Source organism: Micropterus salmoides, unplaced genomic scaffold (genome assembly GCF_014851395.1).
Source record: "Micropterus salmoides isolate LMB-PRFRI ecotype aquatic unplaced genomic scaffold, ASM1485139v1 Ms_hic_scaffold_11, whole genome shotgun sequence".
NCBI lineage: Eukaryota > Metazoa > Chordata > Actinopteri > Centrarchiformes > Centrarchidae > Micropterus > Micropterus salmoides.
Window position 1 is genome coordinate 24,416,506 of NW_024040152.1, and position 26,904 is coordinate 24,443,409.

At 40.4% G+C, this 26,904-nt stretch overlaps 1 protein-coding gene across 5 annotated transcripts in view; it reads left to right on the forward strand.

Annotated features, from left to right (window-relative positions):
- grb10b (growth factor receptor-bound protein 10b) overlaps positions 1 to 26,904 on the forward strand; it is a 79,327-nt gene extending 52,423 nt beyond the window's left edge. For 3 of the 5 annotated variants that reach the window (XM_038711935.1, XM_038711936.1, XM_038711938.1), the window contains 12 exons: positions 11,424 to 11,580; positions 16,539 to 16,654; positions 17,189 to 17,263; positions 18,951 to 19,088; positions 19,338 to 19,448; positions 19,803 to 19,901; positions 20,111 to 20,188; positions 20,470 to 20,586; positions 20,878 to 20,944; positions 21,064 to 21,151; positions 21,291 to 21,384; positions 21,845 to 26,904. In XM_038711935.1, coding sequence (XP_038567863.1) covers positions 11,424 to 11,580; positions 16,539 to 16,654; positions 17,189 to 17,263; positions 18,951 to 19,088; positions 19,338 to 19,448; positions 19,803 to 19,901; positions 20,111 to 20,188; positions 20,470 to 20,586; positions 20,878 to 20,944; positions 21,064 to 21,151; positions 21,291 to 21,384; positions 21,845 to 21,991 — 1,287 coding nt within the window. In that variant the 3' untranslated portion in view covers positions 21,992 to 26,904. Of the gene's footprint in view, positions 1 to 9,382; positions 9,808 to 11,423; positions 11,581 to 16,538; positions 16,655 to 17,188; positions 17,264 to 18,950; positions 19,089 to 19,337; positions 19,449 to 19,802; positions 19,902 to 20,110; positions 20,189 to 20,469; positions 20,587 to 20,877; positions 20,945 to 21,063; positions 21,152 to 21,290; positions 21,385 to 21,844 lie in introns of those variants that run through there. The other 2 variants (XM_038711939.1, XM_038711937.1) reach the window with 2 other exon arrangements.

Here is a 26,904-nt window from a genome sequence, read left to right on the forward strand (position 1 = left end):
GTTCAGCAGGTGAGGTTGAGCTGAGCCACTGTAATCTCTCTCTCTCTCTCTCTCTCTCCCCCCCCCTCTCTCCCCCCCTCTCTCTCTCTCTCCATGACTTTGCCTCTTGTTGAATCAGCCTGACATCAAAGCTGTGACACCTACTCATCAAAAAAGCATTTTGTGAATGCTGCCAGATCAAGTGTACTGTACTGAACTATAGTTTCAATGATGAGCTCATGATGCCTCCATATCAGCTTGTAGAAATCATGCAACCTGTTTTAGATGAGTTTACTTTTAGGCTTGTGTAAGTAGTAAATCAAATATAACAAGTAGCACAATCAGCTTTTAGTCAGTGACTCACTCTGGGCAGAAAGATTTAACAAGGAAGGTGTGATGCAGTTTACGTCTTTTTCTTTATTATCTTTACTTGCAGCAGGATTGGAATGTTGCATACTCCCAGTAAAAAGTAATAAAGAGCCAATGGGAATGTCTTTCAACTTATTTCCTGAATATGTTGAAAAACAGAGCACATTCATCTGGAGTTGTGTTTGTGTCCGCTAATCAATATTTTAGCTCTGTTGTGGTCACTACCCACTCCTGAGAAAAATTTTTTTTTTTTAATCTGTGAAATGCTGCACTATGTTCACCAGCTAGATGATGACTTTGTTTGTCTGCCGTTTGGTGCTGGACAGCTAGCGTATAGTGGGTGTATTTTGCTTTTGCTGAAAACAGACATCTGCTGCCGCAAAATGAGAGCGGTAAAAGTGAACCAAAACAGAAAAGGTCGCAGAAAACATTGATTAGTGCAGCTTTAAAATCACTTTATTGCCAAGCAATGTCTGAAAAGTAGAATCATTAGCTCCTGTATACTAGTAGATTAGTAATTTGAGAACAATGCATGAAAACGCAATGAATACTCGAAGCAGCCATTCCAGTTCCTGGGTAAAAAAAGCAATAGAATTTAAACTGGAAACACCCGGTACATAAATGATGGGCATCGATCCATCTCTCCTCTCACTTTTTGTGCTGAAGCATGCAATTCCTTGGCTGCCTCCTTCCTCAATGTTGGAAATACTCTGGGTCAAAGGGTAGATTTTTCCACTGTTAATGGAAAAGCAGAATGGAATGCTGTCGATGCCCAAACTGTGGGCCTCCATGTGTGGGAACGTCTGTGGGCGCGCGCATGAGTGTGTGCATTTTAAAGTAAGGGTGTGTTTGTGAGGCGGTTCGGTTTTGTGTGTGTGTGTGTGTGTGTGTGAATGCGTGTGCCTAATGTATGTATGTTTGTCTTTACAAGCAGGGATACGTATGTGTGTGCATCTGTGGGAGAGTTAGGCAGTGTGTTTGTGCGTGTGTGTGTGTGCACGCGCATTTGTCATTGCAGCCCTGATCTGTTCTGCAGGCCGCACTCTGCGGGACATCAAAGGTGACACAACACCAGAAATCTGCTGGCTCACTCTTTCAGCAGCCAAGTTGCTTATAAATGGATCTTAAAGTGAAATACACTTGTTGTATTGTGTTAGTTGCGTTTACATGTTTGTGGTGTGCATTTGTGTGATTTGAACTGTTTATGCCACTTGGATTGTTTATGTCTTTGTGATTATTTGTAACTGATGTGAATATAAATAATGCGCTCAAACTGGATGTTTCATTGAGCTTGTGCATGTGTGCATCCATGTGTGTATATTTGATGCATGCCTGCCTGCTGGCCTCATTATTCCTAACATTACATCTAGTCTCTCAGCCCAAGGCGTACACACACATACACACTTGCATGTTATCTGATGCTCTTTGTGGCAGAGGTAAAGAGAGCATGCAGGCAGGACATTGAACCTTTTGTCAGCATACATGCCCTTTGCTCTCTTTCGCTTTCTCAAGCAGACACACACATAACAAGCAAATACACAAATTGCATTGAGTGACTGAGTGGATTTGCAGCATTTAGTGCTGTGAAATACAAATTGTTTGGCTGCTGTTGAGCAAATGCCACCTGGAGCAGAGCCAGGTAGGTTGTGGATGAGTCGAGAACATCTCATCTGTCAGGGCATTTATCCCCCACAGATAAATGGAAACATGCCTCGACCTGCTACTGCCACAGTGCCCCACACACACACACACACACACACACACACACACACACACACACACACACACACACACACACACAAACAGGCCTCTGCATACACATGGCTGGTTGTTAAATTAAGTAATGGCTCAGTTTAAATAACTGAGACTTTAAAACTGGCACTGGACAAAGCCGCTTGGTTATAAATCAACATCCCATAGCTTGTGCATTAAGGCCCTTGTGGTTATGTGAAATTTTGTATGTGCATTGTTGTACTACCAAGGGTATTGATTAGAAAATTTGCTATGAACTAGACACAATCACAAATACTTAAGTCCAATCAAAACCAGGACTATCCTACTAGAACTTTGTGGCCACCTCTTGGGAAAAGTATCCCACTTGTGCAAATTGTTAGACACAAAATATTGGTTTAAAATGATCCTGTTACATGCTAAATTAATTTACACGCTTCCTGTAAAAATAGGTCAGTGCCATCTGCAGTGAAACATCCGCTGCCTACACTGAACACCACATGATAGCCCTGAGCCAATGAAAAAAGCAGCAAAAGTCAAAAGTAAATTTCAGCTGTAGTGAGAATGCATAAAAAGATACACTTTCAACGCTAAATTATTCAGCAACAATTGATTTCTCAGGGATCAGAAAGTGACATTAGTTGTAGGTGGGTGGGGTGGGGGGGGGTGGGGGGTACTGTGTTTTAGCACAGCGCACATTGTCACTGAAGTAAATACAACACTTCTGATCTCAAACTGCCCATTTTGCCTGCGTGGAATCTGCAATTTTAATTTTGTTTTGAGTATTATACAGTAGATGTGAATGCACATTAGGTCCGTTTTACCCCAGCATCAAATTAGGTTATCACACTCCATTTCTTAGTGATAGATCAACGAGGCAATCCTATTCAGAGAATTTTGAATTGTGTATGTTAATGGTAGGAACCCACAAGCTTTAAATATTAGAAAATAGTTAATAATTCATTCTCTACTTAGCTCAATTCTGTATTGAATTCAATTAAATGATTGTCTTTCTATGGAAACATGACTGGACAACCCAGGCACTGCGGATGATGCACCGTCAATGGTCCAGCCCTCACTCCTTGTCCCAGAAGGCAGGCGGTGTAAGATTAGAAGCCACAACTTTCACCCAGCTAATAGGGCAAGATCCCATAACTCCTGCAGCTAATGGAAATCCCTGATAGTTTTTGCTCTCTCCTCTGTCTCTGTCTCTATATTTTTGGATCAAAAGGGTATGCTTGTGCATGCATCTAGCCTGGGCAAACTACTGACTATGGAAAGCAATATCATTGTAAAAACTTGTTTACTCATTAGATGATGCAATTTGAGGTCCTGTCTCTTTATTTTTTCTGTAACACGTGGCCTTTTTTTAGCACACAATTTTGAGTGCATGTTTCTGTTACTCCCATATGTCCCTGAATACAGGTGTATATGCGTGTGTCTAGGTTTGTATGTGTCCATGTGTTTCACAAAGACAGCAATGTGTTGCTGCCTGGAGGCATTTCATCTGGCCAAATCTGAACAGAGCTGTTGGACTCATATAGGTCATATAGACTGCATCTCCCTCTCTTTTCTCTCTCTCTTTCTCTCTCTGTCTCTCTCTGTCTCTGTCTCTCTCTCTTAGGAAAGTAGGACAGTTGCTCAGATTTCTGAGCTGCTGCTGTAAAAAGGCAGAAGAGGAGGGAAGAAAGAGAAATAAATAGGAGGAGAATATAAAATAAGAAGTTGTAAATGATGCTACAAATGTAGTTATCAGTCTTCAGAGTTTAGAACAAGTTTGATTGCTTGAAGCCCCACTTCAGAGGAATTTGGAGACAAGTAACCTGACTCAAAGAGCTGCTAATAGGATATGTGTTAGTAGAGAGAGAATGCGAAAACACTATAATCTTGGCATCTCCAGAGACAACTCTCTGTTATTGGGGACAGTTTGCAGAGAAATGTGCCACATTGTGATTCCTCTGAATGGGAAATTAGTGTGGCTAATTAATTAATGGCTCTTTCTCCCTCTTCCTTTTACTTTTTATACTGTTATTATTGGTTGGAGTCAATGATTATATAATTATAGTTTCATGATTCATTGACATCATTCAGTGACAGAATTATTGCAACTAGGTGAGAACAGTGATTTTCTTCTGTTTGTACTATAAACAGCAATTTGTTTGTGTAAAATGCAAATATGAGGAATACAATCTCTCACGCACATTGGTAGTCTAAACCGGTCGAGAGGCCACCATGCAGCAAAGCCACTGCTTGCCATACAACCAGTGCACTAATATCCAGTGTATTGCCAAAATCATGCCAACCATGTCATCCTTTGTTTCTCCAATCACAATTCCCCTGCCCCATCCTTTTGCCTCCTGCTGTAAGTGGACAATAGCTCCAAATCAGTGCTGGTCTGAAAGGACATTTGCTGCCTGGGGTTTGGCAATCATCCCTGGTGCACAATTAAGCATCCGCACCCACCTTTTACTCTCGTCGGTAAAATGTTTGGCTGCATGCGGCGTGTTTCTCAGCAGTTAGTCACAGATAATATGGGAGAGGCTGAACCTGCATCAAAATAACCCCGTTTAGATGTATGGATGGATGTATGTTTAGGATGTAACTTAGTTTAAGTAAACAAGATGTTTTAGCTTTCTGATAGATTTGGGTATGCATTTTCTTTTTGTACTAGACAGTTCCCAACTCTTTTTGAAAACCTTTGATTGAGCACAAAATATTTTCTTTTACAAGAAGCACAATTTGCCCCCTAATCCCTTTTCTAACCAAAAGGATGGCTTGTCCAAAGGTCTGAACTCAATTTGTGCTACCTGACCTGCATTGCTAATTAAATTTGACCCTGCTCAGCTCCAAAATCTTTCAAACTTCAACTGTGTGAGCCTGACCATTATTTACAGACAGAGCAGGCTCTGTGGGCTAACTAATTCCCAATATATGGTGGATGGTCTGATGCATGGCTGCACAGTGGCAGAGATGGCAGAGTTCCACTGTACATGACTTTGTATTGTCAGTGTGCACTGGGAGTCTTTTCCTCCTACGTTTCTCTCTATACATCTCTCTCTCCCCTGTCCACTAAATCCCTTTCTGCCTTCTTTTGATTCCCTGAGCCCAGAAAGGCCTCTGTGTCTTGGGTCTTAATTTGACACGGTAATTGGATGACAAGGGACACCGTTCACCATCCCTTCCTCATGAGTCAGCAGAGTTTTCTTGGCTAGTGCCTCCCACAACTCCCAGCTACAGGCGCTGAGTGGGTACGGCCAATTGTCTGAGGCCCATTCAGGTTTTTGTGTCTCCATCTCATCATCCGAACGTCAGTTTCCAAGGTCGTCCCAGACCACACACAGCACCACCTTGCAGTTAGAGGGGCTTTGTAGAGGATACTTGTTAATGGGAATATGGAGCTGGGTTCAGGTCGTGTGAGCCAAATCAGCTTATCAATGGCTACAGTTATTCTTTTCAGCACGTGTAAGGGTTTTGTAAGACAGAGCCTGAACAGAAATAGCTATGACAGTGGAGTTTGTCTGGGCAAGACTGATGAAAAAAATCCAGCACCATGAAAATTTCTGTATAGAGGACAAGTAAATTCTTGTGCAATAAAAGTGTGAAGCCTTGGCAATGCTACATTGGATTACACTGTTAAAAAAAGAAAGTTATCTAAAACTAGACTAAGATATTATACAGTTAAGTAGATTTTCCACTCTGTAAACAAATGGGAATGCTTCCATGCAAAGAAATTATAGCTTCTAGCTTTACAAGCAAGAAGGTCGTGGGTTCAAACCCCGGTTGCCCCGGCCTTTCTGTGTGGAGTTTGCATGTTCTCCCCGTGTCTGTGTGGGTTCTCTCTGGGTGCTCTGGCTTCCTCCCACCATCCAAAGACGTGCGGACTAGGTTGATTGGTGACCCTAAATTGTCCTTAGGTGTGAGTGTGAGTGGTTGTTTGTCTATGTGTGGCCCTGCAATGGACTGGCGACCTGTCCAGAGTGTACCCTGCCTTTCGCCCGATGTCAGCTGGGTTTGGCTCCAGCCCCCCACGCAGGATAAGCGGTTGACGATGGATGGATGTATTGTCATAAATTAATCTTAAAACTGCCATCAGCCATACTCATACCTAGGCTATTTCATCGTTATATTTCCCCAATCTCTTTGCCATTGTTTTAATACTGAACTCTGGATATATTGGTAAGTTTTGTAGAGTTTTGTATGAGCTTTAAGAATACACTAAGTTAATCTTTTCCTCTCCAAATATTGTGCATGCTGCTACCAACAAGCTTAGCCATTCGGATGTTGAGATTATAGGTGGTTATGGTCAGTTTAAGGGCTGTGGTTAAGGTTAGGATAGGCCATAATTGTACACAGCCTGGAGGCTGATTTCAGGGTAAGAAAGTCCCTGTGCGTGTTAATCGGAAAGAATTCCCCTGTTGCTTCGATATTCCAGGAAGAGTTGACATGGGAGCTGACATCAGGATTGAATTTGCATATAAACATTTAGTGTGACCAGACACTGTCTAAAAAACCAACACTGTCTTTCCTCTCCCTTATACAGATGTTATCCAGGTTGGCTGCCCTTTTCAACTGCTTCACAACATCGCCCACATGTAATGGATCCTAATGTGTGTACAGATTTGTATGCTTAATGGCTAATAGTCCTTCAGTATTGTAATCTGCCTATAACATCCTGTAACTCCTAGCTGATGTAATGGCTTGCAATGTGTACGTAATACCGGTGGTGCTATTTATAGACCAGCAGGCAATTCTCAAAGAGATGGATGCGTGTATACGTGTGAGCTGCTGGGCATGCACACACGCACATATGTACATACTTTAGTTTGCACAAAGCATGTTCAGTGCAGTTTGCTTTCTCTTTGTCTGTTTGCGCCTGTCCAGTTTCTGTCTAGTTTCTATCTCAGGATGTGTAAGTGACCACATCTGGGTGCTTGCGTGTCTGATGGAGTGTGTGTTTAAATGTGTGCATGTGTGTGTGTGTGTTGCCTGAAGCTCTCAATCTCTACCTGGGGGATTACATCACAGGGCAGTTATCAGACCTGAGTCATCAGAGAAGTTGAGAGGCTCTGCTCTGCTCCTCTGTCTAAAGGAGGACATAAAAACATTAATAGACAAAGGGTAATCTTTTTGTTTATTTCTCTTTCTTCTTTCTCTTCCTTTAATTCTGCTTTCCTTTTACCCACATTTTATTCTTTGCCTTTAAGAAGAAGACCAAGAAGTAGAGTAGGTCAGTTGAAACATGTCACTCAGACGTCATCTCTGGCTACTTTCTCATTCCTTGAGATTGATTAATAAAACGTCTTGTTCATGAGTTGAGCAAACCTTTAGGGCTTGGAACTTGACTTTGACTTGACTGACAAAAAACTTGACTCTTAGTTGTGGCAAAACAAACACTTGACCCCAGTTATGGATTACGATAATCCTGTAGTGATTATGTGGAACATAAACCCATGTTGAACCTTTCATATCAAAGCCCGGCCAGGCCACACGAGGTGTGTTTGACGTGGGGTGTGTTAGAAAGAGATACAAGTTCATTTACTATAGCGGGAGACTTTGGGGAGGGAGGGTCTGTGGCTGGAGGAGGGGAGAGAGCAAGGTAGAAAAAAGTTTGTGTGTGTGCATGAGTGTGTGAATGATCGCACATGCACATAGGCACGTATGTGGGTGTGTGTGTGGGATGGGGAAAAATGTGAGGTTTTCCTCCATCACTGTTTCACGACTATGACAGAAACCTTGTTTTTGGATTATCTGTCTTCTAAACAAAAAGTTATCTTCAGAACTTTCAAACCACTTTCAACCTATTCTGTGTCAAAAGGGCTGAGGTAAAGGGACTGAATGACCAACTCTTATAATTACAGCACTGTGTAAAAACCTGTTTTGCAGCATTTGTGATGTGTGCCGTCCTCTTGGGGCTTTCCCTTCTGGCTGACTAACTGTGACGTAGACGAGGGTGTGTGTCTTGGTCTGTGTGAGTGTTTGAGTGTAGTGGCAGGGAGGGGGTGGGTGGGAGAGACAGCTGTGCAGGCTAGATATGTAGTTAACAGTAGGAAGCATTCATACTACACATTCTACTGCAGTGTGTCACCAGACAGTCTCTCTCTCTCTCTCTCTCTCCCCCTGCTTCCCACTCTTTTTCCCTTCGCTTCTCACGTCTGTCTGTCTCCTATTTTTCCCCATCCCACACACACACGCGCACACATACGTGCCTGTGTGCATGTGCGATCCTTCACACACACACACATGCGCACTTTTCTCTCTCTTGCTCTCTCCCCTCCTCCAGCCACAGACTTGCCTTTACCCTCTCTCCCTCCCCAAAGTTTCCCGCTATAGTAAATTAACTTGTATCTATTTCCCTGGTTCCACTTTTACCACTATTTCCTCCTTCCTTCTGTGGAACTGTGCTTATTCCTGGATTACACCTCACCCACACATGTACAAACACACACACACACACCCTTTCCCTGAAAAAAGTAGAGGGAAAAATAAAAAGTCGCTTCAAGGACAACATAAAGCTGTTCTCGCCTCTCCCAGACGGGGTGTGTCAAGGCCTTTTGTCTGTCTGATGCCGTATTAAATATCTGAGTTAAAAGGAGGGGTGGGGGCTCAGTGTGCTTGTGCATATGTGTGCAAATGTCTCCAGATTTTTTGTTCTTTAGAGAGAAAGAATGTTGGCATGAAGCTAACCACCAGGGCAGAAGGGGAAGGTCGGGAGGGCTCAAGTCCTGCTCCAGGTTTGTTTCATTTCATTTGCTCTGTAATGAGTCTCGTTACTGCTGCGAGAGGCAGAGATCGGACCGGGGAGTTCAAAGTTAACCCACTGGGAGGGAGGAAGAAAAGTGGGGAAGGAGGGAGGAAGGGAGACTAAAAGCATACAAGCCCTCACTTGAAAACTTCTGAACATTTTGGAGGCAAGACAAGCGACAAAGACAAACTTTTTTACGCCTTCCTTTAGCCTTTCTTCTTCTTCCTGCTCCTCCTCCTCCTCACTGCCCCACACCCTTTTCAAATGATCCCTCTCGCCTCGAGCTCTGAAAAGAAACTGAAGCAGAGAGCTCGCAAGAGGTCTAAAAAAGTTGGCTGTGCCTGTGCATGACTGTGCGTCTGTGTGTCTACTGGAGTGTGTATACCTCTCAGAGTGTGTGTGTGTGTGTGTGTGTGTGTGTGTGTGTGTGTGTGTGTGTGTGCACGTCTTGGTCTGTGTGGGAATGATTACATCAGCCTGCTGCAGCCTTATGATTGGTTGGTGAGCGTGTGGTTTGATTCAGTGTGCCTCGGAGCCCGTGGCTGAGGCTGTAACCCTTTGTGAGGGGGAGAGAGAGAGAGGGAGGGAGAGAAAATAAGATAGTTGTCAGACTCAGCCGGCACTGGAAGCATTGTACTATACCTGCTGCCATCCGATCACTGACGGTCTCTGTGTCTCTGTCCTGTGAGCTGTAGAGACGCCGGCTTTAGGTCAGACAGTATTTTTAATTTTTTTTTAAAGATAGAGCCGGCGGCCTAGATAGACTGAAGGACTAGTCTCCAGGCTGTGTGACAGGTAGCGCGACTGTCAACTGTCTGCATCGAAATTTGTATCTTTCTTTCTGGAAGAGACAGGGCGACAGAACAGTGAGGTTTGCTGTCTTCTGGACTGTGTGTGAGTTGAGTGTGGGAGTGTGTGGGGGAGCCAGGCTCACTCCAAAAATGCCTTCGTGTTCCCCGGACTGCTGCCTATTGCGGGCCGTGGAGGTAAGACTGCTCTCTTTCGGTGTCTCCGCTCTCTCTCTCTCTCCTTGTGTGTCCCTGCCTCTCTTCCCCTCCTTCTCTTTTTACATTTTAAGACCACTTCTCTTTGAGGTACTGCTGTTCTTAACTCGAGGCAAGACGTGGAATGTGTAAATACCTTAAAAGCTGAGGACAATTTGTCTTTCTCAAGATGTAGAGCATCTTAAAAAAAATAGAGTAAAATACGTCAGCAGCTTTGAATGATTGAGGCTCCCCTTTGGTTTTCGTCTTGAGCATTTTGGATGGATAGAGCGCCTCAGGCCTGGCTTGTGCAAACTGTGATGTTATAAGCTTCATCTTGCATTTCAAGAAGAGAACAAAATTTCTTTGTCATGATATATCATTTGAGATGTGTGCATACATGACATGTGTAGGCTTATCAGGCTGGATTCCTCTGCAGGTTAAGTAGGCTACTCTAGTTCTCTCTGTGGTCCATTAAATGTGTATCCTGTGAATGTGACTGCATAGATTCTTTTTGAAAAGGCAACCTGTGGAGACTTAGTGGAAGTTTATTTTTGGACTATTTACCGTAAGTGGAACGGCAGTTATATTTCGTGGATTATTCGATGATCTCTAACAAGTTTCTCGCCAGCTCGCAGCTACAGTAGATACTGATATGCAATAATATCTGGCTATAAATGGATGTCTCTTACACAGATGGGAACTTAGAGTGGAGATAAAACCTATTCAGAGCACTATTGTTACACATTATACTGGACAGATCAGTAGTGGCTCAATATGTGCGTGTGAGTACCTGTTTGACTTAGCATTGTTAATAAAAACAAAATGGCAACAGGTGTTATTCATGGACTGGAAAAACTGCGATAAATTATTCAACAAAAAACTCATTCATTCTGAAATTTAATATGTCCATAGTGTTATTACTGGACTATCAAGTTATGGAAAAAGCACTTGTATGTGAAATTGTATGGTCATGTCTTATCTCTGGATCCTTGCATAAATTTCCTTGATAAGCTATAATTGGAAACACAATGTTTATGTCCCCTTAAGCTTCAGTACTATACTCATTTGGTATAGGCAGTCCTGCTTTGTGTTCACAAGAGCAGATGCTTGTTATACAGTATGTGTGTTTCTATATTACACCAACAAGTTGCTTTAAGAAATGCTTGTCTGTGATTTCTAACACCACAATTGCTGATCTTGAATATCTGTTCTTTTCTATTGTGTTCTATAATTACAGGCCTGTGTACGCTATAGTGTATGGGGCACTATATGATAAATACTATGCTAGTGTTTGAAGAAAATTGCTGGCTTCACCCACCCATTAGGCTGATTTTTTCTTTTTTTTTTTTTTTTTTAAATGGTTTATGTTAAATTACTTTATCACAACCCAGTATTCCCTGTGGGGTTACCATAAAAATTAATATTTAAAATGCTGTCTTATTCTACATTTATCTTTCGCAACTGGAAAGCTCTATCAGTCTTTTGTTTTTATAATTTTAAGGACACTCTTGTAACTGGCTTTAAAGAATTTAGATTTTTGCCTCTTGTAATTTACCAAACTATCTTAAATTACTTCTGTTTATTATAACTGAACTCTAATATATATCTCCTTATAGATTGTGAAGATCTTCAGTGAAGATGGCATGGGTAAAGTGGTGGAGATCCCAGCCGACATGACAGCCAGAGACCTGTGCCAGCTCTTGGTTTATAAAAGCCATTGTGTGGACGACAACAGTTGGGCACTTGTTGAACACCACCCACTGCTAGGACTAGGTAAGGGGCAGAGCCCTGCAGGCCTGAAACACTGTTCACTTACACACAAAAGCACACATGAACAGACACTCAAGCACACTCACTTGCCCACACAGAAACTCATGAACTTTTGGGTGGGCTGAGACATGCAATACAATCACAGGTGCCTTCACATATATATGCATGCATGCATGCATGGCTACATACTTGGGCAGACACATATTCTCACGCAGGCATATATTCATGCATAAGTGCATGTGCATACTATACAACATATGCACGCACTGAGCCATAATGTCCAGTGATCTAATCAAGGACAACACATTGGCCGTGTGAAAGGTTGCTGTGGCCGTGTGAAAGGTTGCTGTAGCAGTGTTGTAGTATGCAGATAAGTCATTGAGCACACACATTGAGCTGCTTGTCATTGAGAAATTTGGAGGTTCAATGTTTTGATCAGCTTGTGTGCAAACAGAAAGTGACGGAAATAGACAAGGCACTGCACATGAGGTCAGAGTGGCTTTAGCATTGACAGGCCATTGCTCTTCTTAGTCAATAGTAAGGAGAAAATTGCAAGTTAAGAAAAAAGCACTTTCAAGATGCCTGAGTTGTATGCACAGTATTTGTATGAGAGATGAAACAGTTGCTGCTAGATAACAGATTCAAGATTGTAAACTGATTAATAAGCCTACTCCTTGTCATCATAAAATCTGATGCTAATAACAGCTGTGTTGAGATTAATTAAATGATTGTCTTGTTAACTGACAATTCAGTTAAAGGAGGCTGTTATATGGGACTGATGAAGATTCTAGCTTCAGTGTGTAGTACGCTTGAAGAGCAATAAAATATGATGCATGTTTGAGCTTAGGGTTCCATAAAGTTATTCCGTGTAAGTGGAGACAGTCTTTCCCAGGGCCTTATTAAAGCTTACCAAAACTCTTGGGACCTCTTGGGGGAACCAGCAGAAACTGTCTTTGGTCCCAAATCATAAATTAAACATACACAGCAATTGATAAATGTTATAGTCCAGAAGCCTTAAGACTCTTTTGAGCACTACCGAGTAATTTAATTTGTTGTGGTGGTTGAGAGAAAAGTTTATGGTTTATGCAGGGGACAGAGGAAAGCAAGAGTATTGGATTCAGTATTTTACATCCTTCATTGATATTTTTTAGTGCGGGCAGGCTCATTTAAGGTCACTAGACTGCTTGGATTGAGGTCTTTTTTTAGACTCCTGATTCAAAGAAAAATCAGTATGGACAAAGATTGAGGACAGTTCCACCCCAGATTACTGTCGGTCACAAGCTACTGTTTAAGAATAATAATCATGCAGAAGATTACATTGTGGTGTTTTTCTCCTTAAATTGTTACCAACGGGGATTACGTGAAGGGCTCAGAGTGGAAGCCAGTAGATAAGAAGCTAAAGGAAGAGAAGGTGATAATTGAATGTCATGGATTAGGAGATGTAAATGACGAACGCTGTAACAAAACCTTTTCCAACTGGTGGCCTCTCAGTTTCAGGGACGGTGTAACGTTATCGATCCAGTACTATAAATGGCAGGGCACGGAGGTGATGGAAACGATTCATGAAGAGTTTTCATGTTAAAGGTTCTTTAGACCAGGGGTCTTGACACCACTCTCCTGAAAATAGAAGCCCTCACTGCAATAGACAGACACTTCGGGAATAATCTACTGTAGTGATGTGTTGGGACCAGCTCAGAAATGAAGACTAGTATTCTTGTTAGAACATCAAGTTTGATATAACAAATTTTTTGGCCAGTCATTAGAGAGGCTGTATGTTATACAGTAGATTCTTCATAGATTCAGGAGTAAACATTGCTTGAGGTATTTGAGAAAGTGGAGGGAAGGTGTTGCTCACTGAGCTTGGCACATTTTCTAAAGACTACGAGACCAGAACGCTCACTGCGTTGATATTCTTCAAAACCAAATGTGGCACTAAAATGACACAAGCAAAAGTGGAAAACAGTAGTCGAAAAAGATGCTCTATTCCAGCGTTTAATCAAGGAATTTGAACTTGTTGCTGTATTAAGAAGGACGAGAGCTTTGCGTTTCTGTCAGGGTGATTTTGTGTTACACTTGGCAGTATAACAGTGAGCTTGGAAAGCTGTGACCAGCTGAATGTTTGAAAACCCAACCTCCCCCTGAGGAGAGGGCGATTATAAAGCACTTATGGAAGACAAGTTGAGCCTGTGCTCTGTGCTCATGTCTGTACAGTTTAACAGATGTGGGAGAGAAGGGGGTGTAGTTTTATATAGAGCAGTGTGCCTGGAAGTTAAACATACTGTAGAAAGAGACATGGAGAAAAATATATGTGAAAACACTTTCTGTTGTTTTAACTTGTGTTTATGTTTTGCCAAATATTTAGTCTTACATCCACATACAGGCTGGTATACTGTCATGTGAGGAAACTTTTATAAAATATATAGCATTTTTTAAAGTACAGGTCCAAAAGCCCTAATCTAATATTTCACCATCCATCATGCTCTGATTGCATTTCTCATCAGTGCTGCCAACACGATGCTGCCAAATACAGTTAGGTCGGCTTGTTGTAAATGACATCATTTTTGGCTCGGAGTTAGTCTATTCTATTATAGCCCTTCTTCTATTCTGGCACACCTGTTCTGCAACCGTATTCTTTTCAGGTCTGGAATAACTACTTATCGTATTTTATGTTTAGGAGTTTCAGTAAATGAGATGTAATGAAGCGGCAGCGTGGTGATTGTTCAAATTGAAGGGTTACGCACTTGTGACTGAGTGTGTGTGTGTGTGGGGGGGGATCCTTAACAAAATACTATGCCCAAAATTATGTTAATCCGAATTGCTGTTAAAAAGGTAGGAAATATTTGAAGTTGAATTGCATTTAGTGGTAGTTGGAATCCCTCTCTGTATTGTAAGCATTATATATGTCTGACATATTCTAAACATTTAATTGGATATTTCAGCCAATGATTTGGCTTGTTTGGAGCTCTGTTAGTTGTGTGATTGCCAGACGTTTCCTATAGTTTGTTGGCTAGTTGCTTTTCATTTATAAACTCTGATTGTAATTGCGTTTAAATTACTTCTCCATGAGGTACTGATGTTTTTTCTAGTCCGTATACTGCATGTTGACTGAGCCACCGGAAACACCAAAAATATATAACACATGTTGTTAAATCATTTGAACTGTAGTTGCAATGGCTATATCTGCAGTCAGTTTTTTTTGGTCAACAGTATATAAAAGTTAAATGTCTCTCAAGTGTGTTTAGTGAAAATTGCCTACATGTAGATATACAGTTCTAGCCAATCACTTAATATTTTGGAGAATACTTTTATAATTATATATGAAGTGCTATACTATAGTATTATTTTATTATAGTATGAGATGAGGTAGTATGCGAAAGTCCTGTTTGTGTGTATGTACATGTGCACAAACCGTATGTCTGGACTGCACATGTATGTGCTGTTTTACTTCATGTGTGCACATGTGGTTGGTTGGTAGACGGGAATAAGAGTTTCAGAGAGACCCGAACAATGGTGTGTTTGAATAGAGGACCTATTTCCGTACATCGCTGCCCACTCTTGGTAAGCTGCTGAATTGGATGAAATGGCCCTTTGAGATAAGTAACATTGACCTCTACTTGTCAACATGAAAAGGTTAACAACTCTGGGACAGTGAGGTAGTGTTGCCAGGGTGAGTCACTGTCACGAACATGAGTGACTCATCAGACAGGCGACAAGAGGAAATGGAAAGAAAAAGAAGAGTCGTGACTGGGAGGATGAGGGAACACATGAAATGAGATAATGATGTGAATTAGATCTGTACAGTCAGGTTTCTATGAAGTTCTCCGTTTCACATCAAAAAGAGATATTAGACCAGATAGTGGTATTGCAAAAGATAGTGAACATTTTAATTAAATCTACTGGGGAAGGATGTCTTTTATTAAAGCCATGACAGAGAGAACTTGTAAGGCTGTTGGAAATGAGTCATAACAGACAAAGAATAGAAATCATCAGGACCTTTGACCACATCCATACAAAACCTCTCAAAACCGCACACACTTTTAATTGAATCATATCCTCTTTTATTTTGAAAGAGAAAGGCCCTGGTCTGATTATTAGTCATAGCTCGTTTGATAAGCACAAACAGTTGAAACCAGTCTGCATTTCTAAACATCTTTTTAGACCACTGAACAGGCCAAATGGAGCCCAGGATTAGTTCAGGGCATTTTGTACCATTCACCACTACAATAACACAATAATTGCCTAAAAAAATTAATTATGGTGAAATGAATTGTGTGGTCACACCAGTCATATATATCCTTTAAACCTGTATTTCCAGGTGCAGATGTTTGTAACTATGAGTGCGTCAAGAGATTATTGGCAGAGAATCAGTGCTTACTGGACTTATCATGGATAAGAAATGTATGTCTTAGCTACACTGTCTTAGAACAAACATCTGACTTGATGTAAAGATGTTTTTTTAACAACTCTAAAAAAAATGCACTGGTTAAAAGAAATGCTGTTTGATTGTCATTGGGAACAGGTGAGATAATCTCACACCACTGACATGATTTTGTTTTGAAAAAATAAGACGATTTTTGCTTAAAAATAGACCAAATTACATGTTGAGATGAACAGTGTGTAATTTTTCAGTTTCTGTTTTCAGTTTCATTTTGATGTCTTTCTTTTTCAGACATACCAGAAAGATTGAAGACAGATATTTCTGGAAAATTATAATATCTACAGAGGCCCATAGTACTTGTGTGACAAACTTTGGCAATGTAATTTAAGACTATAACATTCACATGTGGCCATTCACTCCTGTGACAGAACATGTTATATTAATGTATGTTTTGTAAGTAAAATTGTATATGTATTGTATATTATATGTGGTATAGTTGTAAGGAAATTATACAAATGGTTTGAAGAATAAACACCAACCTCCTTTGATGTTCTTGTTCCTCTCTCTGCCTGTCTCACCTCAGAGCGCTGTCTAGAAGACCATGAGCTGGTGGTTCAGGTCCAGGCCTCTATGAACAGCGACAGTAGATTCCTCTTCAGGAAGAACTATGCCAAATATGAATTCTTCAGAAACCCCCTGGTAAATTGCTTTTTCTTGGGAATTTTTTAACACGCTATATGACTCCTGATGTCTTCTTGTTGAAATATGTTACACATATAGCCTGTAAAAAAAAATCTGCATGGATTGTTTTTGCATTTTTGTGATTTTTTTAACACAATGCATTTTTAGGTCATTTGAAATAAACTGGATATGGATGTTAAAATTATAGCAGTATTACTCCTCATGATTTGTAGTATTTTGAGCATTCAGTCAAATGAAAAGGGACATTCAAGAGTTTACTAGTGACATTTGCTCTAAAGAGTGGCCACTTGCCTCGGAGATGAATGAAAGACGTGTTCGTCGACAAAGTGTCTCTCTTCATTTTGTATTCTTGTGAAATATTATGACAGCTGACTGCACTGATGGGATTTGCGTGATGTTCCTTTTTCTGTCACAAATTCCGACCCTATAATTATTGTCACAGTGGCTGATATTCTCTCTTGTCTGACTCCTCTCTCTCTCTCTCTCTCTCTCTCTCTCTCTCTCTCTCTCTCCACCCTCTCCTTCCACCAGACATTTTTCCCGGAGCACATGGTTGCATGGTGCCAGGAAACCAGTCGCACAATTCTACCATCTCAGCTCCTTCAGGTACATACAGCACACGCACGCACACACACACACACACACACACACACACACACACACACACACACACACACACACATTTTCCATGTGTCTCTCTCATTCTCTCTCCTCTTCGTGACACGCACACAGCTTAGTTACCTCAGAGTCAGCACCCGCTGCATACTGTACAATCAAGCTGACATACCTCACCTCTGACCCTTAGACAGTGTGTCTCGTCAGAGCCTGCAGTAATAACTACTGTTGATCCCCTGTTGACACATGACTGTCTCGGCACATGCACCGCAGGCCCGACACTTGTGATGAATGGAATTAGGCAGTCACATATAGAACATACAGTTCCCCATCTACCTACCGTATGTTTGCAATTCACACGCTTGTGTCATGCTACTTATCCGCCTCACAGACCACTCTCGGGCCACACTCGGATTTCACAAAAGATATGAAGAAAAGAAAAGGCCTGGGAGGAGACCAGACAAAAAGCTTCTTGGGATCTTGAAGAGCTTTGGTTTTAATGGATGGAGGGTTTACATGCAGTCTGGCTCTCTCCTGTATCAAGTAATGGAGCTGTCAGAGGCAAAACCACAAGTGGAATCCATCCCTTCATCCATGCCACTCACAGAAAGCTTTTAACTCCCCTGCTGATCATAGAGACGTTATGCTCCGTTATGCTCCACATAGAAGAGTCAATAAATGAATGGGGATGTGGTGAGCCTGAGTTGTGTCAGGAATCCCCAGTGTTTGACTTATTCTAAACACAAGATCTTTGCACTTAATTAGAGTGCTGTCCAAACCAAGACGGTTTCTGACCTGAGCTCAGCCAGGTGTTTGCAATATTTGCCATTATGCAAGAAACATATGTTAGTGCAAAGCAGCAGGGTGAAGTGCCTCAAAAAGAAAAGCTTTTTGAATGAACGTTCCAGAAAAATGGAAAGTGTTCATGCATGAGGCCCATTGTAGGATGTTTCCAAACACTAGGAAACGTGTGGAACAGTTTACCTTCTAGCCACAGGCCACAGATTCCAAATCAGCTCTAATAACTTAACCTGCCACTTCATGGTGTGACATTTTTGTAAAACATAGAAACAGCAAACCCGAAATACCCACAAGACAATTTAGACTTTAAAGGTTCACAAAAGGAATGTGCTGTGTGTTGATTCAACATATGTACTGTGTTTGTCTTAGAAAGGCACATTGCAAAGCATTAACCTTTGCTTAAATATTTAATAAAAATGTTTTTTTGAAATCAATTACAGGCCTTGCTTAAAACATCAGTAGATTATGCATATACTGTACATATTTATTTATGTGGATATACACACAACAATATAACATTGAAAAAGACAACATAATATAACAATAGCACAATGTCTGGCCTTATCGCTGGTCGACGTTTGTCAATACCGCGATGTGTAAGGATTCAAGCTGCTGCTCATCTTAAACATCAGCTGTCAGTCTTTCACTTAGCCCTAGTAATGTTGTGTTCTTTGATAGAAATCAGTTGTCTCCCGTCTGTGATGCCTCTGCAGATGGTGTCTGCTACAGCTTTCAGTATCTGGCTGTGATGGTGACCGAGTACTTAAAGGCTTCAGATGTGATCCAGTGTTGCCCTCAGAAGGACATAATAGAGTGAATGAATCCAAACTTTGTGTGCTGATACCCTGCTCCATGTCTTTCTTGCTCCCTCTTTCAGAACTTCCTAGCGACCAGTAGCTGTCCAGAGATCCAGGGGTACATGTATGTGAAGGAGGTGGGTAGAAAGTCGTGGAAGAAAGTGTATATGTTCCTGCGGCGCTCAGGACTCTACTGCTCTACAAAAGGAACCTCGAAGGTAACAGAAACTTCAAGGGCCAGAATATGTCTCATTGTAATATTTGTACCACGTACAAGTAATAGTTTATATGTATCCTGCATTAAAAGTTTACAAAAACACAGTAAATATTCCAGATTAAACATGATTACCTTCAAAGAATTAGCCTTTTATTGATGGTGGTCTTTCTGCACATCTCTCAGTCTATCAGCACCTCCAAGGCTATGTCTCGCTGTTATGTTCTAACTTATTAATTACATCCGTCTCCAGGAGCCCAGACATTTACAGTTACTAGCGGACCTTGAAGACAGCAACATCTTCACTGTCATCACAGGCAAAAAGCTGCATGGTGCACCCACAGACTACGGGTTCTGTATCAAGGTGAGTCTCAGATGACAGAAATGAGATGAAGCTGATTTCTAATGAAATATTATGAGCTGAGCAATGATTGACATCCTGTGCAGCTCCCTATCTCAGGCAGAGCGCGCTGGCATGCTTAGTTTTATATATGAGTGCTGAGTGCTGAGGTCCTGGTTTATTGCTGTGTTTCCAAATGTTTTAAAGTGTGTATATGTAATAAATGTTGTAGATGAGCAAACAGTTCAAGCATTTTTTTTCTCACGATCTTTATCAGCTCGTTAGCTCAGTTAATTCCATCAGTGATGTCAGTGATATTGGTTGTGCTGATAGCGAAGGTGATGAGGATTATCTATTTTGAAAAATGTCAATTCGCAGCCTAACAAAAGTCGAGGGGAGTTGAAGGAGTTGAGGATGATGTGTGCCGAGGATGAACAGGGCAGGACCTGTTGGATGACTGCCTTCCGGCTCTTTAAGGTAGAACCTAACAGTCTCAAAAATATATAGCATAGTTTTTTATGTGTTTTGTTTTTCTCTTCAGATCAAGAATTTCTAAAAACTGTGCCGGAATCAAAAATGAATCCCAAAAAAAAAGTTGCTGATTCCATTTAATAGACAACTAGCAATTTTTTTTATTTATTTATTTATTTATTTTGGTTGACCAGTGTCTTCCTCTTTCTTTACAGTATGGGATTGTGTTGTACCAGAATTACAAGATTCCTCAACAAAGAAAAACCTTACTTTCACACTTCTCGGCACCTGTGGTAAGTTTACCTCTTTATTTAAAATTCTGTTGAAGCACCTTCAAACCTAAAAGCAATCATTTCAGCGTAACAGGATTGTGTTGATAAAGTCCCAGATCTCAAGATCGCAAAACATTGATTGTGCAGAAATACTGTTGGAATGTCTGCACCAGGAAAAAGTTAAGGAGAATGATATTCACCAAAATGCTTACCTGTGGCGCCTCACTAGCTGAACCCAGGTCACTTGTGGTGCTGCCTTTGTGTTCACAATTTGACTGTCATGTATCTCTGTCTCCCCCTAGCGGAGTGTATCCGAGAACTCCCTTGTGGCAATGGATTTCTCAGGGAGGATAGGCCGGGTGATTGACAACCCTGTAGAAGCTCAGAGCGCTGCGATGGAGGAGGGACATGCATGGAGGGTGAGACACAGCCTCAGTTTTTATGTTCTCTCTGTCAACAATGCCAGGAGTGGAGGTGACAGTATATATTTTATAAATTTTTTTACAAAGGATATTGTAAACTTACAATTAAGAGTTTAAAATAATTTTACAATACAGTAATGACTGTTAAGTACATTCAGTTGTTACAAAATGTGAAGCCTCACCACCTCGTGTTGAGAAAAGCTGTAAATACAGTAGAATTACCCTGTCAAGTATACCAGATCATGAACTAATCCCTCTTATTTTGTCTGTGTCTGGCATCTCTCTCAGAAGAGGAGTACACGAATGAACATATTAGGCTCCCACAGTCCACTTCACCACTCCTCACTAAGCTCAGGTAAATGCAAAGACATTTAGGATCAACAAAATAATGACGATGATGATTGTTGCCTTTATTTAATTTCTGAAAGATTTTTCAAAATATACTTTAAAATGTATTTTTGATTTTCTATGCAGTCATCCACATAGCTCAGTTGTGGTTCCATGGCAGGATAACCAGAGAAGAATCCCATCGCATCATCCACCAGCAGGGACAAGTCGATGGGTAAGGGAGCAGGAGCTAAAACAACTGTTATACATACAGATTTCCTATTCACTGAATATACCCGAATCAGAAACAAAACAGTTAAATGTTTTCAACTGAATATTTTTCTCACAGCGTCCTCCTTTCTCTCATTGCACAGGTTGTTTCTGCTGAGAGTCAGTCAGAGTAACCCCAAGGCGTTTGTGCTCACATTGTGCCATCACCAGAAAATCAAACATTTCCAGATACTACCGGTATGCACTTCTTGCCATTTAATCATTATTTTTATATACTTTTATTAAATAGTGGGCACTGACTGTTGAAAATACATGTTACAATAGCAAGAAGCAATTGAAAAGGGTTTAAAGAATGGTTGGCCATATAACCTGTGCTCAACAGTTTTGAAGGTTAAATACAGTAGCAAGTACTAAAGTAGAGGCTATTATTATTAAAGCTGTTTTGTCTCATTTGTGACAAGTCTGGGTTTTTTTTTGGAGACAATAAAAAGCAAAAGTCTTCTGTACTCCCTTACAGATCATAGTATTTCATCTGTTGGCCCATTAGCTTTTCCTGATTGCCTACCGAAAAGCATTGTTTTTGTCAGCTATGTCACTCCTAGGCCAACCATTGTTTTGGCCTTTAAAATAAATACATGTCCTTTCTTTTCTCTTGCCATGCGGTGTGTCCCTGCTCCGGACCCTTTGACGCTGGCAGTGTGAAGAGGACGGCCAAGTCTTCTTTAGCCTTGACGATGGCGCCACCAAGTTCACCGACCTGATTCAGCTGGTGGAGTTCTACCAGCTCAACAGAGGAGTGCTGCCTTGTAAACTCAAACACCCGTGCACCGTTGTGGCCTTATGACATCTTCGGATCATCTGACCCCATGACCTCAATCACTTGACCTAACTCTGCCTAAAACAAACAAAACATAAAGAACCTTTCTGTTGGTTGGTTCTTTTTTTAAATCTTTATAAGAAGCTGGTGAATTGACTGATGTTTCGTTTTCTTTTTATATTGTTGTGAGTCTGCCGGAGACTGCTGACTTGTTGGATACCCTTTGGTTTGCATGGATGTTTGAGGAGTCGGATGCACAACTTGTTCACAAGGTTTCTCAGTCAAGAAGAGAGAAGATAAAGGAAATGAACACTGCCGTTTGTGTCAGTGCTGTTGCAAAATCTTCCACAATCTTGCTACCCATAGTCATCGATAAGCTTGGACACAGTAATCCTCAAGGTTGTATTATACAGCTCAAATGTATACTGCATTTCCTTTCAACTGGACAACCAGCAGGACAACTCAAGCTTTCGTGTTGGACCACTCTGCTCTCTGAGAACAAACAGTAGTCTTTGTCACATGTCCTCAAAGAATATACTGTAGATGGAGAGTTGATTGTCTCAGTTTTGCACTCATCGAAGTGGGAGTGGCCTTTGGCGGCGCATGACTTCCCCGCTGTCACATCACTTAACTGGGAGATGGTGCCACCGCCCTCTAGTGTCATAGGTATGTAAGGGCATGTCAAAATTCAACATGGATGAAGATTTGAAGGCGCCAGAAAAAGTGTTTGTTTTGAATCCCTTTTGAGGTTTGGAAACATGAGAAGTTTGTCAAGTCAAATTAGCCTGGAGAAAATGGCTGAGGAAAAATCCGGAACTGTTGAAATTAGTTCAAAGAAAGTATTTTTTTAAGTGTGGACATTATAAAATCTGCTTTGTCTACATTCACAGAAATGTATTTGCTAATCTCTGACCACACAGGGTTTCTTTTCTTAATGATACATTCATTGCAGTTATGTATTGTTATCAAGATTGTATTTAATATTTGTTTTTAAGTCCACCTTTTGCATTCTGGATAGTTGCAACTCTTCATTATTCACATAAGCTACAGTAAGGTCATTCTGTACTTGTTCTATTGCACGCTTCAGTTCCCTAAAGTATTTCCCATGCAACTTCCATAAAAATGAGTAAGCATTAATGTGTCATTCAGGGTGAAATAACTAGTAGAAAAGCAAGTAGAATTTTGTAACCAGGTCAACAGTTATGGTGACTGCAATGTTGAAAAGTGTAACCAGGGGAACCAAGCAATATGCAGTAGTTCACTGCAGGTAAAGGCATTATGATATCTGTTGCAGAAGATGAAGTGGGACAATGGAGAGTATCAATCTTTTGTTTGATTCTCCTCACCCACAGCACAGGAAAGGATAACCACTAGCATTTCCTTTAGGTCTTTTTCAAGTGACAGCAAATCAAATTAAACAAAAATGATCAATCATTGCGGCACAAAACTGGGTCAGCCCAGACATACAGTGGGTCCTTTGGGGAAACATCTGTCCTCATTCTGGGCCCTCTTTTCACATGTGTCACACATTGTTCCACAAATTGCCTCCTACCTGTTGGAAGTCAGTGAGACGTTATCAAACGTAAATGTGGCTAGGAACATGGTTTAGTGTTCTCCGACTCCACACCGATAGACTCTGTGCATTACATTCCATATAATGCGGCCTTCTTCCACCTGTAAGTACTTGTAAACCTACAGTATCACATACACACCTACTGCCTACTGCATGCCACATCTTTATGAGTTCAGGCAGGCTGTAAAAGAGGTAGTCGGTGTTGCTACAGTGTGGATAAAACATGTAAGGATAGAAGAGGATTGTAAACAAATGATAGCTGCCTCTCCTCTCTCTGTTCTTCTCGGCCTGTCTCACCTGGTCTCATCACACTTACTTTAGCCTGCTGTTGGATAAACTGAAATACACTCTTGGGCGTGGCAGCAACATAGAACTGGACATTTTAGGACTTAGTGTTCTGACTGCAAACTATTATTTTACCCCTGATTACAGAATAGCCCCTGGTACATGATGTGTTTTTGATTGACATAATAAAAGTGGCGTAATGCCAGCCAAGGTCAAAAAAGTATTTTAATGGATTTCCCTTTGTGTTTTGGCCACATCTACGATGGAGCCCCTGTAATTAACTGAAGTGAAAGGAACATTTCAACACGGTGTCTCTAGACAACCTGGATCAAATTTCCTTTTGAATAGATAGGGATACTTTTTTTAGCACCTATTGACCATGTCTAGCAGAACGGAACTAAATAGATAACACATGAAGAGCAACACCCAAAATCATATTCTGGGAAGAAATACTTGGAGTCACTCCCAGTAAATTTGGTTCATAATCATGCCCTTTGATATGTCTCACCACAAACAATGGTTTCCTTTGTTTTTTGTCTCTCTCTTTTTTTTTTTTGTTATTTAATGACTATGCCTGAAATTTCTAAAAACTCACACAGAAGTTTTATTTAGTCCAAGCTTTGGTTGTAGCTCTGGTTAGGTCACCAGCCAGAAGATGGTTAGATATCTATTTGTACTTATCTGTAATGCACACATCAACAGCCATGACTTATTTACCTGCAGGTTGTCTTAAAGTATATTGAACATCTGAGATGCAGAATAGCTGCACCGTATTGACTCTCTGTGCATGGTCACCGTTATTTATCTGAGATGCAATGACTCAATCATTTTTAAAGTACTGTTGCAGCAAAATGTATTTATTTATCTGGATGTGACTGATTACTTGAAAATTTTAAGATTTATTTTTCTCAGCGCTGTTCTCTACTGTTTTCTTTTGTCATTACCATGAAATGATTGACCAGTGTGTTCTGTTATTCTAATTATTGTTGTGGTAATGACATAGCATCTATTGATGTGTTTTGTTATCTTTATTTAGTTCAATTCAAAAGCAGTTTTGTCATCATCAACACTTGTTATGAAGTGATGTTTGAAAGCACACTGGCATCCATAGTGTTGACATTGTCATTCCAATAGATGACAGGTGGAATGTTGTGAAATTGCAAAACAAGTTTCCCAAAGCATTAGTCACTATTACTGTTAAATTAATTACTCTCCCGGATGTATAAAAATATAATCGTTACAATTACAACGCTTTTATGTTTAAAAGCCTCAGATTTTCTCAAGACTGTTTTGTTGTTGATCTAAACAAGAAAAAATTCATATGAATTAAAGTAAAAAAAGGCACAAATGTTTTGGGAAACTGGGTCAAATCAAACTCAACATTCTCATAACTCACTGTTGAAACTTCTTGCCTTGAAAAAAAATAATTGTAGAAATTGTTACATTCAAGTTAAACCGTTTCAATGAAAATCTTTTAATGCTTAGATTAGATATAATTGAAGAAATGCATAACAACACCCCCTGCCCCAACACACCGCACATACAGACACAGGCGTGTCACAATTTTAAAATTGCAATGAACAGGGATGTGATAAATCCATGTTATTGAAACCATACCAGAGCAACATTGTTAAATGGGTCACAGCATTGACCTCCTTTCAGCAGAATGAGGAAACTTAATTTATTAGGTAGGTTTTAGAATTTGCATGAATACATACATTCTTTTGTTGTTGCTGAAAGTCATCTTAAGCTAAACTTAATTCACTGAAGTTGATGCTAGCTGTGTCTACATTCAATCCCCTGAGAGTCTACCCACACTGCAGTCATCTTCAACTCCCATTATTACTTTTTCTTCTGGGTGAAGTGAATGGTAGCATTTGAGGAGGAACAGATGGCTTTTAAGGTGTAGTTAGCATTCACATTAAAAAATATATATATAAAGGTAAATGAAATTTGAAAACACAGAAAAAAGAAATCAGGCGATTTGTATGTCCACGTTTTTTACACTAAACAGAAATGAATGTCACTGGGTTGCTCAGGGTTCACTGGTAGCATGTTAAAAACTACTGGTCTCAGATCGCTAGGACTGTTATGTACAAGATGATGGATTCATAAATATTTGAGTTTCATTCAGTTTGGAGTTTTTACAACACACATGTGCCCCACCAAGCAAAATTTAGTAGATTCAGGACTATTTAAAGAGGACAGTAACAAAGCCTAAAATATTTGCCTGGCTACCTGAGATAATTTAAAAGCCCATCTCTAACAATGTTACCTATTCACATTTGGAAACAATTAGTGACCAGTTCATAAAACATTTTCAATTTTCATGCCCTGTTTTCTAGTAAAGTAGAAAAAATCATCTAATGTGATTCATTTCATCATTTTACGCTGTGTCTTACAGAGATAAACAAATAGACACTCAAACGTGTAAATAAAGGAACTAACAATGAAGCGCATTTCAGTTTTGGTAGCCAGGAAACTTGTAACAACAGATGGTGCCTCTGACGACTCCTCTTCCTTTGCACAAACCAGACCTAACATGTGGACCAAATGACAGACAAAGCTACCGTTCAGAGGGGACCGTTCGCCCCAGAAACCTTGTAGTCCATGAATACAATTCAAAAACAGAAAACGGCACTCTAAATGATTGTGGCGAAAGGTGACTGAGAGTGAATGCTCATATTTTGAGTTGAAGTTTCAGTTCAAAGTTGAAAGTGATTTGCCCCCTGTCCTGCAAAGATGGATTGATCGATTATCATCTTGAATTTTGTGCTTTTTCATAACATTGTCACAATGCAAGATACCATGGCTGTACAAATGAGTAAAATAAAAAATATATCTATATATGAAAATATAAACTTTTATGTATTTCAGGGAATGCAAAAAAGAAAACAGTAACTTATCTCTTTTTTGTAAGAGAGAGCTTCTGTATTCAAAATGTGCTTTGCTTCAATCTGTAAATAGTTGAATGGCTTATAAATCTTAATTGTAACCTTTTCAGGTATTTTTGTACAAATAAGGGACTGATATATTCTGTTTATTATAATTAGAATAAAACATTAATACATTGATATAAAAA